Raw genomic sequence first — 17,003 nt, 5'->3', positions numbered from 1 at the left:
ATATAATCCAAATCCATTCAGCATATGATTCTTTTGTATGGTCCACATTGCATCGACAGTTTCTGTGGCCACAACGTCTAGATACCTCTATACATAAGTGTTTCTATTTTCATTTTCATTACCAGCAAAACACACACACACACCAAAACCATGGAAATTTTTGTCATTATGCTAAAGATCTTTTTCATGAGGTCGCAAATAAATAGCTCTCTATCTAAGTGCATGATGAAGATGTTCAACATGTTGTCAAAAATATATAGATAGATAGATACAAAGAGGCTCTAACTCTTTATCTGAATATCTCAGTTGCCAAGGTGTTATTATAAACTTGATCCAGTTGGCCTGCCGATCGAAATATGAAAGTTGACAGGCCTGCAAGATCAAGTTCAAAAACACATGTTTGAACACCATCCTAGAATAGTATGTTGTTTATGTTGTTTTAAGTTGTCTACTTGTTTTTTATTTTTTATTTTTTTTTCTGTCATCATCCATGAAAACCCTCCAAAATACAATCTGGTGCTATTTGGATAATATAATTCGATTTTTTTGTTAGTTTCAGATTAATCCGAATACACTCAATTTTTTCTATAAATAGGCTTGCATCTTCAACAAATTCCTTCATTGATCACTTCACCTCTTTTCTTACTTTTTATTTAACATTTTTTTAGTTTTTTAGGAGTATGTATGGTGTCATGGTCATTGTTGACTGTTCATACAATCTCTGCAACTGCTTTGCAGCTTATGCAAGGATTTTACGATGGTCAACAGAGACCTTTGACATCAAAGAAAACACAAAAAATCACAATTTGAAATAATTCAAATTTTATAATCCAAAAAATGCTTATAATATGATTCAGATTATATAATCCAACCAGAAATATTTTGGTCTTTTTTGCAGGACGCTTGAGAATAGCATATGGTGGGGAAAAGTAATAATCTTCACTTATGGACACGTGGGCTAGGCATACAAGATTTTGAAGATTGCTTTTCAGGCCCCCCCAATATCTCTTTAGGCCCCCTAAAAATACAAAAATAACCTTTATAAACATCCGGTAGTTACATACCGGTAGTGCATTTTAAATTTTCACATTTTACACCTTCGGTATGTACATACCGGAGGCACATTTACAAATTTTCACGTTTATCGCATTCGGTAGTTATGTTCTGGAGGAACATTCATTTTGCGATTTCTCAATTACACCTCCGGTATATATATACCGTACTCCACCCACGTTGTTCCATACCTTGCGTTTTTTAAGAGTTATTTTCTAAGCTTCAATATTGTTCCATACCTTGCGTTTTTTGGCCAATTTTTGTTGTGTTTTCATCACAATTAATAGAACAAATGGCGTCAATCTTTACTCAATTGCAATCATTTAGAAGGTAAACCTTGCTTCTTCCTCTCTCGTATTGTTTCTGCATAATTTTTTTAGAGTTCTGTCATATTCAATGAAAAGTTTGATCCTTTTATTTCTGTAAATTTTATGCACCCTACCAAAAGTTTGTGAATTTTTCAACATAGCAGAACATGTACATTTAAATAACATAATGCGATAAACGCGAAAATTTGTAAATGTGCCTCTGGTATGTACATACCGAAGGTGTAAAATGTGAAAATTTAAAATGCACTACCGGTATGTAACTACCGGATGTATTATAAAGGTTATTTTTGTATTTTTAGGGGGCTTAAAGAGATATTGGGGGGGCCTAAAAAGCAATCTTCCAAGATTTTGCGCTAGTCCATAGCTGGGCCCAACTACCACGGCCCAAGATTCTTAAACCCTGTTTGTTCTGTTTCTTCTACTACGTGAAACTTTCTCTCTTCTTTCCTTCCTTCAACCTGCAACAATGGCGGCAAAATCAAAATCCGACAAACCCTTACCAAACATAGAAGACATCAACCTGCTCAAATCCGAAGTAGCTTCTTTCGCTTCTTCACTCGGCTTATCCACTTCCCAAACTGATTCTTCAGGTTTCAATGATGTCGATTTTCGCAAAACCAAACCAAAGAAACAACAACAACAACAGAAAACACCTGAAAAAGCCACTCCCCAAAATACCCAAAAGCCAAAAAACAAAACTTTTAGCAAAAACAACGAACCCCATGAAAATTCCAAATCGAAAAAACCAGAACCTAAACCGAAACCACCTGTTCTGTCATTGGACAACGATGCTAATAAGGGAAAAGGGTATTACAACAAGTTCAAGAATCTTCCAAAGCTTCCATTGATGAAAGCAAGTGAATTGGGTGTTTGGTTTGAGGATGCAGGTGAGCTTGAAGGTAAGGTGATCGGGGAAGGGAAGAAAGTGGAGATGAAGAATTTGGGAGAGTGGAAAGGGTTTGCTGAGAAGAAGAGGGAATTGGGTGAGAGGTTGATGGCACAATTTTCTCAGGATTATGAATCAACTAGGGGACGTAGTAGTGATATTAAGATGTTGATTTCTACTCAGAGGTCTGGTACTGCTGCTGATAAAGTTTCTGCTTTTTCTGTCTTGGTTGGTGATAATCCTGTTGCAAATTTGAGGTCTCTTGATGCACTTTTAGGTAAATTCAATTCTTTGTTTTTCATTGATTTTGTTGTTATTTATCTTGTTATGCATGCTTAGTTTGAGTTGTCATGCATGTATAGAAATTTAAAGTTTAGTATGCATTGAAGGATTAGCATTGCAAGATGGGTGATACTGCTAAGAGAACATGTGGATATATCAAGTTTTGATTACTTAATTATTTGCTCAAGACGTTGTATTGTTCTGCTAAGAGAGACTTACGTAATGTATTACATACACTATATGCCTTGAAATTGATATTCGTCGAAATGATTGATTCTTTTGACGGCTTCTATTGGCTTTATTTTTTGTTCTCTAAATTGAGATTTCTCCTTTCTAAGTTTTTAGCCATTTCATTGTCTTATCTTTGTACATATTCTGACTTGTAAAATCTGTTTCCCCTTTATTTTGAATCTGCACTAGCTCTTCGATTTGAATGTGACATATCATTACCAGATTTCTATGTTCTATCTAATGTTCTGAAAGAAAAATTGTTTTCTTTTCCTAGCAGCACACCCCTGCATATATTACTTATATTTACATTTGAGGATTATGGGATATCTATTCCAGCTTTTCTCATGCTGGGAGTTTCATTTGCACCAATTTTTTGACCATGTGCTGTTTTGTTGGTGCAATTTATTATTTTAAAGTCATGGTTTTTCTTCCATTCAATTTTTATTTTGTTTTGTTTGTTGAGATTGCCTCTGTGTGTCTTTACTTTGGCTTTACATTAACCGATATATTATCACCTGTCCTTTCCTTATGGGCCCTAGACTTTGAGCCTTTGATGGATTTTATTGTTTACTCTAGGAATGGTGACATCCAAGGTCGGAAAGCGTCATGCCTTGTCAGGCTTTGAAGCACTTCAAGAATTATTTATTGCAAGGTCTGCATTTCCCCATTGTCTCTCCCTCTTACATGCCTTCCCTATTATGAAAAAACCTTCTATCATTAATCATGTAGGCTTTTCAACAAGATTCTCCGAGAAGAATGAGAAAAAAATATTTGTGATGGTTTTGGAAGTGATAAAAATAATCAAATGTAAAATACTTGTCATCTAAATACTCTACCAAGTGCCAACTATATATATTTAGAGAAAGATTAATTTTGATTCATTGTTGGTGTAAATCTTTTTACACTGTCAACCAATCAGAAACCATTATTTGTATGAATTTTGAGGTTGATATAATTAAAGTCAATTTTTTTTTATTAATCTAATGGTTATTATGATTTATAGTGGATACATTTTTCAGTGTCAGTACATGTCAATTTAATTGAATATCTATAAGTGTGTGTGTGTGTGCAAATATGATATTGTGTTGTAATTTTTTGGTTTGCATACTTGTAAGTTATCTGATTACATGGACTGTAGAGGAAACATGTATAATTTGCATAGCATTGAATCACATACATCACCAATGCACTGATTTTATTTTTTCTCTATCTTGCTTATTACTTCATTTTTTCCCTATCTTGCTCGCAGCTTATTACCAGATCGTAAATTGAAGACCCTGATACAGCGGCCACTAAATCACATTCCTGAAACTAAAGATGGCCACTCCCTTCTACTTTTCTGGTATTGGGAGGAATGTTTGAAGCAGAGGTTTGTGTGACAACTTTGTTCATGATCATAATCATAAATCATATACTCTGATTTGACTCGGTTAAAGGTTTCTTAAGCACATTCTAAATGCCACTGGCTTGTTAATTGTAGTAGCTGACAGTACAAAACTTTCCTGTGTGATGCTTTACCTCACATTTTCAATATTAGTGTTGAGTAATCATAATCATAGTAGTCAATTGCGGATTGCGGCGCGTAACGGCTGACCCCAAAAATGCTATAGCGGGATAGCGGATAGCGCTATGACCACTATTTGATAACTTTTTTTGACAAATTACGTAAATAATACTATAAATTATAAACAAACATATATCTAATATAAAATTAAATATAACATTCAAATCTCATGAAACATTCATAAATCATACAAAACACCCAAATCTTATGAAAGCTTTAAAGTTTCCAACATAGTATCAAAAGTCTTAATCAAAATTCAACATAGTAGTCAATCTCGGATAGCGGTGTGTAGAGTCCGACCTCAAAAGTGGGATAGCAGGTTAGCGTATAGTGGTATGACAAATAGTGGTCACCGATATCTGATTATTTTTTGAACAAATTACATAATAATGTTATAGAGTATAAACAAACTTACATATTTCTAAAAAAACTTATATTTAATATAAAATTAATTATAAATGCAAATCTCATGAGACATTCATAAATCAAAAGATATAGTAATAAATAAAAAAAATCATAAAACAAGAGAAACCATAAAACAGAGGAAGAAAAAAAGAACAGAGAAACCATACAACATAGTCAATTTGGTTTTAAAAATCCCCTAAAATAAATTTAGAAATTCGGAAACCATACAAAATGTTTTAAAAATAGTGTCAATTTGAAAATTTTCGACTAAAATCAAATAGCGGTTGAAGCGTCCGCTATCCGCTATGCCGCTGTAGCAGCTGAAGCGGCTGCTATAGCGCCGCTATCTCATTCCGCACCGCAAAGACAATTAGCGTAGCGGTTCGTCGCCGCTATAGCGCCGCTATCGGCCGCTATGATCATAATATTGAGTAATCATAATATTGCCAGTTTTCAAAAACCATGTCATTTATCTGTCAGTTCAAGCTTTTTTAGCGTTTCATTTGCTATCTTCTGTTGCCTACTTGCCTCAGATATGAACGGTTTGTTGTTTCACTTGAAGAAGCATCCCGAGACATGCTACCAGCTCTGAAAAACAAGTCATTAAAGGTTAGTAACTCAACATTTTGGCTTAACTGAGTTTTTGTAGAAAATCAAACTGTGACTAACAGGAAATAATTTGGCTTGTTTTCCTCTTGCATTTTGTCATTTTAATTTTTATTTGTGTAACTTATGTAATCTGTGAAGACATGTTTTAAGATTTAGTGCCACATTTTCTCATATATACTAAACAAATTTATGACTAAACTAATAACTATTGAGTGGCTGTCCTTTTTTTTTTGCCTGCAGACCATATATGTGCTACTGAGTAGGAAGTCAGAGCAAGAGCGCAGATTACTTTCTGCACTTGTTAATAAAGTGAGTGAACACTGAGCTATGACTTATTTGAAACATATTTGATATTTCATTCGATGGTGTTATAGGCTACAAAGCACTTGCACAGACGCTGGACACGACATTGATAATAATTTAAGAAAGTGAAATTGATTTAGTGCAATATGTGTCAATGTTGGATACCAACTTGTGTCGGTCTCCAGACACTCTTCAATTTTTAGTGTCGGTGCTACATAGGTTTTAGGAGGTGGTAAGTAAGCTTCCCAGAAATCCAACAAACTGTAACTAAACACTTTTTTTTTTTTTTCCTTCAGCTTGGAGATCCAGATAATAAAGCAGCATCTAATGCCGACTATCACTTGTCCAACCTTTTGTCTCAGCACCCAAATATGAAGGTATGTATACTTTCAACATCTATTGTAGTTTCAACCTTTTCAATTTAGCTGTGGGAGTATAAATAATTTATCTTTTAGCCAACTTTTGGAGTTTATCAATGTTGCTAGGAAATAGATATATACTTGAAGAAATGTTACTCATGCTTCGTTTGGTTTATGGTATCTGAAGATGATAGACATGCTTGTATATTCAGTCTCATATTTACCTCCTAATTTGTTTTCGTTAATGATGTCCTCCTTCTTAATTTATACTTGCTATTTATTTTTCTGATGCAGGCTGTGGTTGTTAATGAGGTGGATTCTTTTCTCTTTCGGCCTCATTTAGGACCACGTGGACAGTACCATGCTGTAAGTCTTACTTTTCTATTCTTACAGTTCTTAAGTAATTTGAACACAAACTTGGTTGCTCCATGCTTCTTTTCTTCAGATGTAGCAGATTTTTTCACACACATTCTTCAATATTAGATTTTGCAACATACTGTACCTTTTCTTTATTGTCATTTCCATCTTCATATGATGCTTATGTTAAATGAGAACATTCTGTATGGTAAGTATTTGAATATATAGTTATTCTGTAATTGCATAATAACACTGAATGCTTAAAAATGACCTCTGTTAAAGCTGTTAAGATTCAGTTATTATGTTTGAATTCGTTTCCTAGATGTTAAGCTTTGAATTATCTGTTCCAACTATATAAATATGTTGTCTTGTAACTCAACTCATTCAATGAAATAAATTTCAGACCACAACGTAATAATTCTTCACACTGAAAAATTCTAATAGCAAGAGTTTATCTTTTGAAATCACTTTTCTGCAGTCACAAAACTGGCGGTTTAATTTTTGATGACTTTTGTCATGCCTTTACTGAATTATTTCATTCCCTTTTCTGTGTTTTAAGGTTAACTTCTTGAGCCAACTACGTCTCACCAATAAAGGAGATGGACCAAAAGTGGCGAAACGTCTAATTGATGTATATTTTGCACTATTTAAGGTATCGGTTTTCTCTAATATCCTCCCACCCCTTAGCTTATCTCTAACCGATGATAACACATGGATCATCCTCATAGGTTAGAAAATAGGAAAAAATTAACAATTAGAAATCTACAGGTTTTGATCACTGGACCAAGCAACAGTCAAACGGTTGATAAAAGCAGTAAGGAAAATTCAAAAGAGAAAAAACCCGAAGAGTTCTCAGAATCACATGCCGAAATGGACTCCAGGCTTCTATCTGCTCTCTTAACGGTAAGTAAACAATAGTAATATTATGAATTTTCACAAACTAATATTAATTAATGATTGTGAAATTTTTAACATCAAATTCAGTCATTCTCTGGGATTTTCCACAACCTATGTCTTGATTTGCACAATCTTTTGCTATTTTCATAGGGAGTGAATAGAGCATTTCCTTTTGTCTCAAGTGATGAGGCCGATGACATCATTGATGTTCAAACACCAGTACTTTTCCAATTGGTAATCACTACACTGATATAATTGAAACCTACTTTTCCATTTGGTTCTCACTTAAAGGTTTTGACAAAAACTATAACCTTGCAGGTTCATTCAAAAAATTTCAATGTAGGAGTTCAAGCTCTGATGCTTCTTGATAAAATTTCATCCAAGAATCAAATAGCCAGTGATCGATTTTACCGTGCTTTGTACTCGAAACTCCTGCTTCCTGCTGCCATGAATACATCCAAAGTAAGAAAACTCTTAAAATTGTTGCCTTTGGGACAAAAATGCTTGATCTTTTACTTTTATTCACCCTGTAGATTTCTTCTAACTAGCTTGTTCTCAGGCAGAAATGTTTATTGCACTTATTCTAAGAGCGATGAAAAGGGATGTTAATTTAAAGCGAGTAGCTGCATTTTCTAAACGTCTACTGCAGGTATTATTAAACTTCACTTTCTCTATCTTTCGTCTTGTTATAAGATACGATAAGATTAGATAACACTATTTTTTATTCATTCAGATTGCACTTCAGCAGCCACCACAACATGCCTGTGCATGCCTTTTCCTTCTTTCTGAACTATTTAAAGCCAGACCACCTTTATGGTAAGTAATGCTGGGTGATGCTTGCTCCATGTCATTGCCATTACTACTACTTTTATTTTTTATTTTATTTTTATAGTTGTCAGTGTGAAAGATTTGTACATTGTTATTCATTTGACCAGAAAGGATAATCATCTATTCATCATCTTCACTTGTCATATAGGAATACGGCATTGCAGAACGAGTCTATTGACGATGAGTTTGAACACTTTGAAGATGTTATAGAAGAAACGGATAAGAAACCTGTAACTGTATCAAAGAAACTAAGTGATAATATTGTACCTGTTCAGAATGGTGACACTGCCAATTCTGACGCAGATTCTTCTGAAAGTGAAGATGATCAGGTAGCATCTTCTGAAGACGACGACGACGATTTAGACGATGCTTTGGAGGATGGAAGTTTTTCACTTGAAAAGAGTAAAGCGAAACACAAGAAATCGAAGTCTGAATCAGATGATGAAGTTAAAAAAACACAGGAATCTGCTAAGAAGCCTGTGTTGCCGGGAGGCTATGATCCACGACACAGAGAGCCCTCTTATTGGTAATTTGCTTGATTTATTTTCATATTAGTTCTCATTTAGATATCAAAGAATAAACTTTTTCTGCAATCATTGGTTCAAAGCATTTGGGGCTTACATAAACTGCGCAAGGCACATGCCACATTGCTTCTAACAAAAAATACACTGTAAGAGCGGAATAGGGAAAATGTTGTTAGGAAAAAATACACTGTAAGAGTGGAATAGGGAAAATGTTGTTAGGTCCATAATATATTGTGGTTGCCTCTAATGGGAAGAGAAAGTGGTTAACAATTCTAGTAGATGAGAGCTTGCAGTAGTGGGTGCCTTTGGTGGGCGTTATAATAAGAAAGATTATTCAGCAACTCTTGCAATCCAGCATGATTGCACATTTTTCATTGATAATACGAGTGGCTCATATTGGCTCCAATACCATCCTGACTCAACCATACAAAACTAGCATGTAAGGTTATCTGAGTATTATAATATAGGCGCTATCTGGATGTGGGACTTTCGACTCTCAACACTTATGCATATCTATAAATTTTTAGCTTATTCTCAAACTCTCATAATAGTCTAGAGAAACAAATTATATTGATAATTCATGCAAATTTTAATTTTATTTTCTATTCAATTAAATAATATTTTTGTTAAATAGGCATTCAGTTAAATGTTTACAGAACCTTCTTGTATTCATTTTCTTGTAGCACCTTCTAAACTAAATTGTTTATCCATCTCAACAGCAATGCAGACCATGTAAGTTGGTGGGAGTTATTGGTGCTTGCTTCACATGCACACCCTTCAGTTGCCACCATGGCAAGAACTCTCCTTTCTGGTGCCAACATTGTCTACAACGGAAACCCTTTAAATGACCTCTCTTTAACAGCTTTCCTAGATAAATTCATGGAGAAAAAACCAAAACAAACCACTTGGCATGGTGGTTCTCAGATTGAACCTGTCAAGCAGGTAAACAAAGCGTTGTTATGTTGCCATACAAATTTTACACTAAATTATACGGTTAATGCAATTAAAATGTGGTTAATTACATTCAGTGGATAGTTAATTTAAAAGAACCGAGTTTTACTACTTATTAACCATCATTGAACACAATTAACCACAATTTTCTAATGTTTATATTTGAACACTAATTATGGTTAATCGAATATCATGTATATTTGATCATCTGGAAATTTTGGTTAATGACGTGCAAAATTCTGATTAATTGTGTGAAGTAGATGTTTGATGAGTTAAGATTGCTTGTTATATTCATTATCATTGTTGCTTTTTCAGCAACTTGATTTTTTAAGGTTAATGCATCTTCCTCCAGCCTTCTGATTCAACTTGTTTAACATCTTTTCCTTTCCATTTTGCAGATGGATATTAACAACCTCTTGGTTGGGCCTGAGATTCTTTCCCTTGCTGAAGTAGATGTACCGCCAGAGGATCTTGTTTTCCATAAATTCTATACAATCAAAAAGAGTTCTTCAAAGCCAAAGAAAAAGAAGAAGAAATCAACTGATGACGAGGATGCTGCAGATTATTTTGATGCTGACGGTGATGATGAGGTTGATGGTGGTGATGAAAGTGATAATGAAGAGATTGAGGATCTCTTGGATTCTGCTGATCCCACTTTGGGACCAGACGGTGACTATGATTATGATGATTTGGATAATGTAGCCAATGAGGACGATGATGACTTGGTTGGTGATGTTAGTGATGGAGAGATCGATATTGGTGATCTTAGTGATGCAGAGATAGATATACCCTCAGATATGGAAGAGGATACTCCATTTGCTGCTGTTGATGATGACAATGATCTTGACATAGGTGATATTGATGATGTTGAGTATAATGTTGACAAAAGAAAAAGAAAACGTAAAATTGGTGGCAAAAGTGGTGCATCTCCATTTGCAAGTTATGAAGAGTATGAACATATACTGGAAGATGATGATGCTGAGAAAGAGCATACACTGGAAGATGATGATGATGCTGAGAAAAAACCTAAGAAGAAAAACAAATCCAAGAAAAGAAAAAAGAAGTCTGGTCAATGAAGTTTTCCCAAGTAACTTGTATTATTTATAGTCCTCACAAGTTTTGTTTATGGTTGTTGGCGGCCATGCATTCTTAAAGTGCTTCTTTCTACAAGTAGTGAAATTTGTATTATTTTTACAAAAATATCTTTTTGGTGCTGTTATATATTAACTTGAGAAAGACTTATTTTTGTCTGCTGTAATCAACATGTAACTTGAATTATTTAGTTTCATACGATTTTTTCATGTGGTTATTAGTATTGATAATGGGGCAAGTTCTAACTTAGACAATGATCCATTGATTGTCGAACCCCGGCCCCTCCACATATTATGCATTATCCCTTATAAGATGAGTTAAGCTGATTGACCAGTACTTTAAAATGTTAATAGCCGTCTCTTGATTAAAATGTTAGATTGGTAATGTAAAATTGCTGGAAATTTACATTAATTTCACGAAATGTGCAATTAACAAGATCTCATATTTTCTAAGTGCTATGTAATATGCATACAGTAAGCAAAGATATAATCAAAATATGTTTTTATAGGTTTATAAGCTTACGAAAATAAAGCTAAAAAATATGCCAAGGAAAATGCCTAAGAGCCAAAATGTCTACAAAGATACTAGAAATCCCTTTCTTCTTCTGATCCTCATGATTCCTATAAGGAATTTGATGAATATGATTGAGCACTACAGATGGGATCACTACACTCAAATCCATGTCAAACAAGCTCATCTTCAAATAAAAAATAATAATTCGCACACCCTACAAACAAGTAACAACAACTACTCTGAACCTGAAATCATCACAAAAAACGAAGAATATGTACCAGTTAGTCATGCACTCTTCATTATCATAGTGTGATATAATATGTAACATTTTTTAGTATTTTTTTGGTGAATCAGCTAATCTACACAAATGATTATTCTAACCTTACAACAAACTTAGATGTTTAATTAGACAGACATCAATAGTTAAAAGAGAATCACTTTTTTTATAAAGATAATTTAGGGTGAGGGGGTAATCTGGTACAAGGTAGAGAAAATCTTTCAAATTCAAAGATATTTATAAATAAATTTACATTTATTTTTCTCTGAGGACATTTGCGTGTCTCGAACCCGGAACCTCCAGGTCCAAGACCAAACCCTTGAAATTAAAAGAGAATCACCTTCACGTCTCTTATATTTTTCATCTCAAATGACATATTAATTTTAAAATAATCACACAAAAATTCTAAGAAAAACCTTCTACAATTAGTTTCTTAACTTATGCCCAAAAATATAAGTTAGCATTTCCCTTTATTTTAATACGTTATTTATACAGGTGAGACTATAAGACAAAACCATTAGTTAAGGTAATCCTAGGAAATTTAGGTGAAGGGCACAAGATTGTGATCAAGTTGTTACTACATAGCTACAACTCTATCCATTTTATATAAGATAAAAACCAGTTAAAAACCTACTATTTAACCACACCTCGGTTACTTAATTAATATAAAAATACTCATCAAATAACTTACTCACACATTCATCTTTTGTGACACATTAAATAATCCATATGGAGCTAATTTTACATGTCTTAAAAGTGAGACAAGACATGAATCTCACAATAATGTCCCTTTTAAGAATAGATGCAACATGGGAGGGTTAGTGATATTGATATGCATGATTGTTTCATGGATATTCTTACATAGATGGAGTCAAAGGAACAAAAAAGGACCCAAAACTTGGCCATTTCTTGGAGCTGCAATTGAACAATTGATGAACTATGATAGAATGCATGATTGGCTTGTCCAATATTTTTCCATGTCCAAAACTGTTGTGGTCCCCATGCCGTTCACAACTTATACATACATTGCTGATCCTGTTAATGTTGAACATGTTCTTAAGACCAACTTCAATAATTATCCTAAGGTAATCGATTTTTTTCTCACTTCAATAGCCCTTATTTGAATTCACTTTTCTAACTCTAGAACATCCCACACTTATGGGACAAATGTGGATGTGGAATCATGTTTAATGTTAATAATCTTTTGATGGAAATACTTGTGATTATGAATGCAGGGTGAAGTGTATCATTCATATATGGAGGTTCTACTAGGACATGGAATATTTAATGTTGATGGAGAGCTTTGGAAGAGACAGAGGAAAACTGCGAGCTTAGAATTTGCATCAAGAAATTTGAGGGATTTTAGCACCAAAGTTTTCAAAGAATATGCTTTAAAACTCTCTACCATTCTAAGTCAATCATCTTTTCTCAACCAACAAATAGACATGCAGGTGCTACAAAATACAAACATTTTTTATTCATATAATATGGTTTAAATGCACTTTTAATTTCAGTATAGTAACTGAAATATAATTTTAGTCCCCCAAAAACTCTATTACATATTTTTTTCCCTGTTCAAATACAAACCTATTCTTTTGATTTCCTACGTTTAGGAAGACAAAAAATGCATTTAAGCCTGACGATGTTTCAAATGTGAATTTGCAGGAGTTATTGATGAGAATGACATTAGACTCCATATGCAAAGTTGGTTTTGGAGTGGAAATTGGAACATTGAATCCTAACTCACCAAACAATTCTTTTGCTCAAGCTTTTGATACTGCTAATATAATTGTGACACTTCGCTTCATTGATCCCCTATGGAAAATGAAGAAAATTCTAAATCTTGGGTCAGAAGCACAACTTGATAAGAGCATCAAAATCGTTGATGATTTCACTTACTCAGTAATAAGAAGAAGGAAGGCAGAGATAGAGGATGCCAAAAAGAATGGCCAACAAAATCAGGTACTACATATTAATATTATGGTTCTAAACTGTAGTTGTAGTCGTGGTTGCAGTTGCGATGTGAACCTTAATATTGCGCCAAAATGCTAACAAATGAGGTAGCCACTTCAACTAGTGGAGTTCGTAACTGGTCAATATGTCGATCCATCAACTGCGATCAGTTCTCAGTTATTTGGTTCAATTGTGGTCTAATAGATTGAATCAACTTAACCATGACCAAAGGTCTCACAAGTTTGATATCTGGTTTTGTTTTTAAAACATTTATATTAACATATAACTCTTGCCTTATTAAAAACAGATAAAAAATGATATATTATCAAGATTCATTGAATTGGGAGAAAACCATGCAAGTGACAAAAGTTTGAGAGACGTTGTTTTGAACTTTGTGATTGCTGGTAGAGACACAACGGCAACAACTCTATCATGGGCTATATATATGGTGATGACACATTCCCATGTTGCTGAAAAACTTTACTCAGAGCTCAAAACTTTTGAGGAGAATCAAGCAAAGGAAGAGAATGTTACATTGCCTCAATGTGATGATAAAGATGACCTTGAATTGTTCAATCAAAGGGTAGTACAATTTTCAAAGTTATTGAATAAAGATTCACTAGAGAAGTTGCATTATTTGCATGCAGTCATAACTGAGACTCTAAGATTGTATCCGGCAGTTCCTCAGGTATGCATTTTTTGGGTCTAGGTTGTGCGTGGCCACATTGCACATTGTATTCAGTCACACACATTTAAATATATCAATAACTAATAATGTTTTAGTGCAAATATCAATTGTTGATTGAAGGATCCCAAGGGTGTGATAGAGGATGATGTGTTGCCGGATGGTACAAAAATAAAAGCAGGAGGGATGGTAACTTATGTTCCATATTCGATGGGAAGAATGGAGTATAATTGGGGGCCTGATGCAGCTTCATTTAAACCTGAGAGATGGTTCAAAGATGGTGTTCTTAAGAATGAATCTCCATTCAAATTCACAGCATTCCAGGTAAATAGTTTAACCTATATTTTTGAACCAGGATTCAAAATTATCAAACACCTAAAATTTCATTTTGATTACACAGGCAGGGCCAAGGATATGTCTAGGTAAGGATTCTGCATATCTTCAAATGAGGATGGTGTTGGCTATTATGTGCAGATTTTACAAGTTCAGTTTAGTGCCTGATCATCAAGTGAGATATAGAATGATGACTATTTTATCAATGGCACATGGATTAAAGGTTACCGTAGAGAAACGTTCTTGAGACCAATTGACTCATTGATTCGATTAGTAACATATGTCGAACAATGAGATAAAAACTTCATGTGGATTGTATTTTAATACATAAATGTAGTTCTAAATCATAATAGTTATAGTGGATAAGCGTTGAATCTGAGAATGGTCAGAAATTGATCAAACGTTTGCTTTATATTTACTGTAACATAAACTACTGTTTTAGGTTGCAAATGGCAATCATGAGGTGTATGTTCTCTTTGTTTTATAACTAATGCTAATAATAACAATGCTTTCTTGTGATGATGTACTCGTGAGTTGAGTGTATTGTACTATTGTCTTACAAAATACAATAGGATAAAATGGAATTAGTGGTTAAAAATGGATATGATTGAGACAATTATCCTGATCCCTACAATCACGATGGGTCTAATTATTGCAATAGGAAAGCAGGCAATGTTCAGTATATTTAACACTTAACCTTTTGATTTCTTAGATTATTATTTATGTTCATCATTGAGCAAGTAATTTAATTTTTGAATTTGATCATTTTTTCACTTCATAAATGATCCAAACCACACTGCGAACACGCTTACAAGCACCCACCGATAAGTTATGAATGAAAATCACATCATATGTGCAAGTATTTAATGAATATTAAGAGTGAGGACACACTCAAACAAGGTGGAAGCATAATTGTACTGTAACTCCATTTTCCTTTACTCACCTGATTCCATGATTGTATCAGTTTTCTGTATCTCAGACACTTCATTCACAAAAGGTTCATCAACATCAACTTCTAGTGAGAAAGGTAATTTAAGGTCAATCATAGTCCATGGCTGAGGTTTCTGATGTTGTTCCTTTGTGCCAGACGAACTAGCACCAGGAATACTTTCTCTGCAGATGAATGAGCTGGGATTTGACAGAGGTTCTTCTAATTTTTTCATCACCTGAGATGGAAAACCTTGAAGGAACACTGTCACTAGATTTTAGGTTGTAAAGACGGTTACTGGCCTTCTCTTGATTTACTCTGGGAGCCACAGAATGAGCAGTTACAATCTCACAGAGTTGTCTGGATCGCGACAGAAACTGACCTCCTCTTGTTTTACTCTCGGAGCCACGAAGAAATTATCGGTGTTGCCGTTTTTTTTTTTTTTAAGGCTACATGCAGCTACGCTCCCTTTTTTTTTTTTCTTTTTTTTTAATAGGACCTAGATCAATTATGTTATCAGATGAAGGTGCAAGCATTGCATACGCTTTTCCCATTGGTATTTCTGGGCGAACCGGATCGGCTTGGTTGATTTTACATAATAAAATTTCTTATTGCCTATAAAGTTTCCCATAATAGAATGACAGTTTATCCTTCATTTTCTTATTGCGTATAAACCTTTTCACTTGAACGAAGTTCTTCCCAAATGTATAAAAGCCAAGGACTAAATTGGCCTCTTCGATTTCAGTCCAGGTATCAGTTCAAGAACCATGAACAAGAATCTTCCCTTTATGTCTACTGCCAATAGCCTCAAGTTTAGGATTCAACTTCTCATGGTCCAAGTCATTTTGAGTCTCTTATGCGTTCTCGTTTTAGAGATTCAATTTTATTGATGACTCCAGCTGACTTGCATTCGTGTTTTGGTGGACCGTCATTGTTGTTCTCTGCTCCATACTTTAACCAAATTATTTGAAAGTTATGGAGTATAGTTTCTGCTTCGTTAGTGTTCCTTTGAAAACAACAATACTCAGATTTTGAAATTAAAGTAGGAAGTTCAACCTGGTACAGATATTTCTGGATCACCAATAACACCTTAAGCAGTGGACCACTCTGGAAGAAGTGATTGTTCATCTGGTTGCTCATCAATACCATTCACTAGGTTATAATTAACTTGAACTGCATTCACCTGTCCAAATATTTAAATATATTTGGTTCTAAGGCAAACTGTTTGCTCTTCTCTTTTTTATGAACAACACCTAAACTATATTGTTCAGATTTAAGATTTTTAACCTGATAAAGTGTCTGCAATGAAGTGATAACAGAAACAAACTAGTAAGGATAGATACAGTTTATCATAATGGGTGGATTAGTGAATGAGAGAGAGCAGCTTTTGATTGTGGAGGTATAAAACAAAGGCGAAAAAGAGAAATGTTTAGCGTGTGGGAGCAAGTCCCACATCGGCTAGTATAGCAGCGAACGTAAGCTTCTTGTGTTATAAAATGAAAGAGCTTCTCTTAAAAGAAATCACGGAACCGTGTGATAAGCACAAAGCGAACTATTCTTTCGCCTTTTACTAAAGAATACCGTGTGCGTGTCACTTTAAGCGGTATACGCATATTTTTGGAAGGGTTCTTGAAAAGAGAGCCC

General features: G+C 34.3%; 2 protein-coding genes and 1 non-coding gene across 3 annotated transcripts; all 3 read left to right on the top strand.

Annotated features, from left to right (window-relative positions):
• Positions 1-1,795: 1,795 nt before the first annotated feature.
• On the top strand, positions 1,796-10,879 carry LOC11415122 (uncharacterized protein C4F10.09c). The gene is made up of 16 exons (XM_003609613.4): positions 1,796-2,545; positions 3,358-3,433; positions 4,031-4,150; positions 5,284-5,359; positions 5,600-5,668; positions 5,959-6,039; positions 6,316-6,387; positions 6,938-7,030; positions 7,147-7,281; positions 7,426-7,509; positions 7,594-7,737; positions 7,835-7,924; positions 8,009-8,091; positions 8,252-8,629; positions 9,347-9,569; positions 9,977-10,879. Exons 1-16 carry the CDS (start codon positions 1,849-1,851, stop codon positions 10,652-10,654), a joined length of 3,099 nt encoding a protein of 1,032 aa, XP_003609661.2. The 5' UTR covers positions 1,796-1,848; the 3' UTR covers positions 10,655-10,879.
• A 1,377-nt stretch (positions 10,880-12,256) lies between these two features.
• On the top strand, positions 12,257-14,953 carry LOC11422281 (cytochrome P450 704B1). Its single transcript, XM_003609612.2, has 6 exons — positions 12,257-12,545; positions 12,696-12,911; positions 13,126-13,422; positions 13,721-14,101; positions 14,222-14,422; positions 14,499-14,953. The coding sequence occupies exons 1-6, from the start codon at positions 12,270-12,272 to the stop codon at positions 14,676-14,678; spliced, it is 1,551 nt and encodes a 516-aa protein (XP_003609660.1). The 5' UTR covers positions 12,257-12,269; the 3' UTR covers positions 14,679-14,953.
• Positions 14,954-16,886: 1,933 nt separating this feature from the next.
• Positions 16,887-17,003, top strand: LOC112421454 (U5 spliceosomal RNA). The gene has a single exon (XR_003011784.1). It is a non-coding gene; the product is annotated as a U5 spliceosomal RNA (small nuclear RNA).

Source organism: Medicago truncatula, chromosome 4, assembly GCF_003473485.1.
Source record: "Medicago truncatula cultivar Jemalong A17 chromosome 4, MtrunA17r5.0-ANR, whole genome shotgun sequence".
Taxonomy (NCBI): Eukaryota; Viridiplantae; Streptophyta; class Magnoliopsida; order Fabales; family Fabaceae; genus Medicago; species Medicago truncatula.
The sequence above is the reverse complement of the archived record's forward strand: the minus strand, read 5'-3'. Positions and strand labels throughout refer to the sequence as shown.

Excerpts from the sequence above, each read along its gene's own strand:
- LOC11422281 (XM_003609612.2), top strand. The coding sequence starts at position 12,270 with ATGGGAGGGTTAGTGATATTGATATGCATGATTGTTTCATGGATATTC. Across the intron at positions 12,546-12,695 it reads ACTTCAATAATTATCCTAAG|GGTGAAGTGTATCATTCATA; the intron begins GTAATCGATTTT and ends TTATGAATGCAG. Across the intron at positions 13,423-13,720 it reads AGAATGGCCAACAAAATCAG|ATAAAAAATGATATATTATC; the intron begins GTACTACATATT and ends TATTAAAAACAG.
- LOC11415122 (XM_003609613.4), top strand. The coding sequence starts at position 1,849 with ATGGCGGCAAAATCAAAATCCGACAAACCCTTACCAAACATAGAAGAC. Across the intron at positions 7,031-7,146 it reads TATATTTTGCACTATTTAAG|GTTTTGATCACTGGACCAAG; the intron begins GTATCGGTTTTC and ends AGAAATCTACAG. Across the intron at positions 7,510-7,593 it reads CACCAGTACTTTTCCAATTG|GTTCATTCAAAAAATTTCAA; the intron begins GTAATCACTACA and ends ATAACCTTGCAG.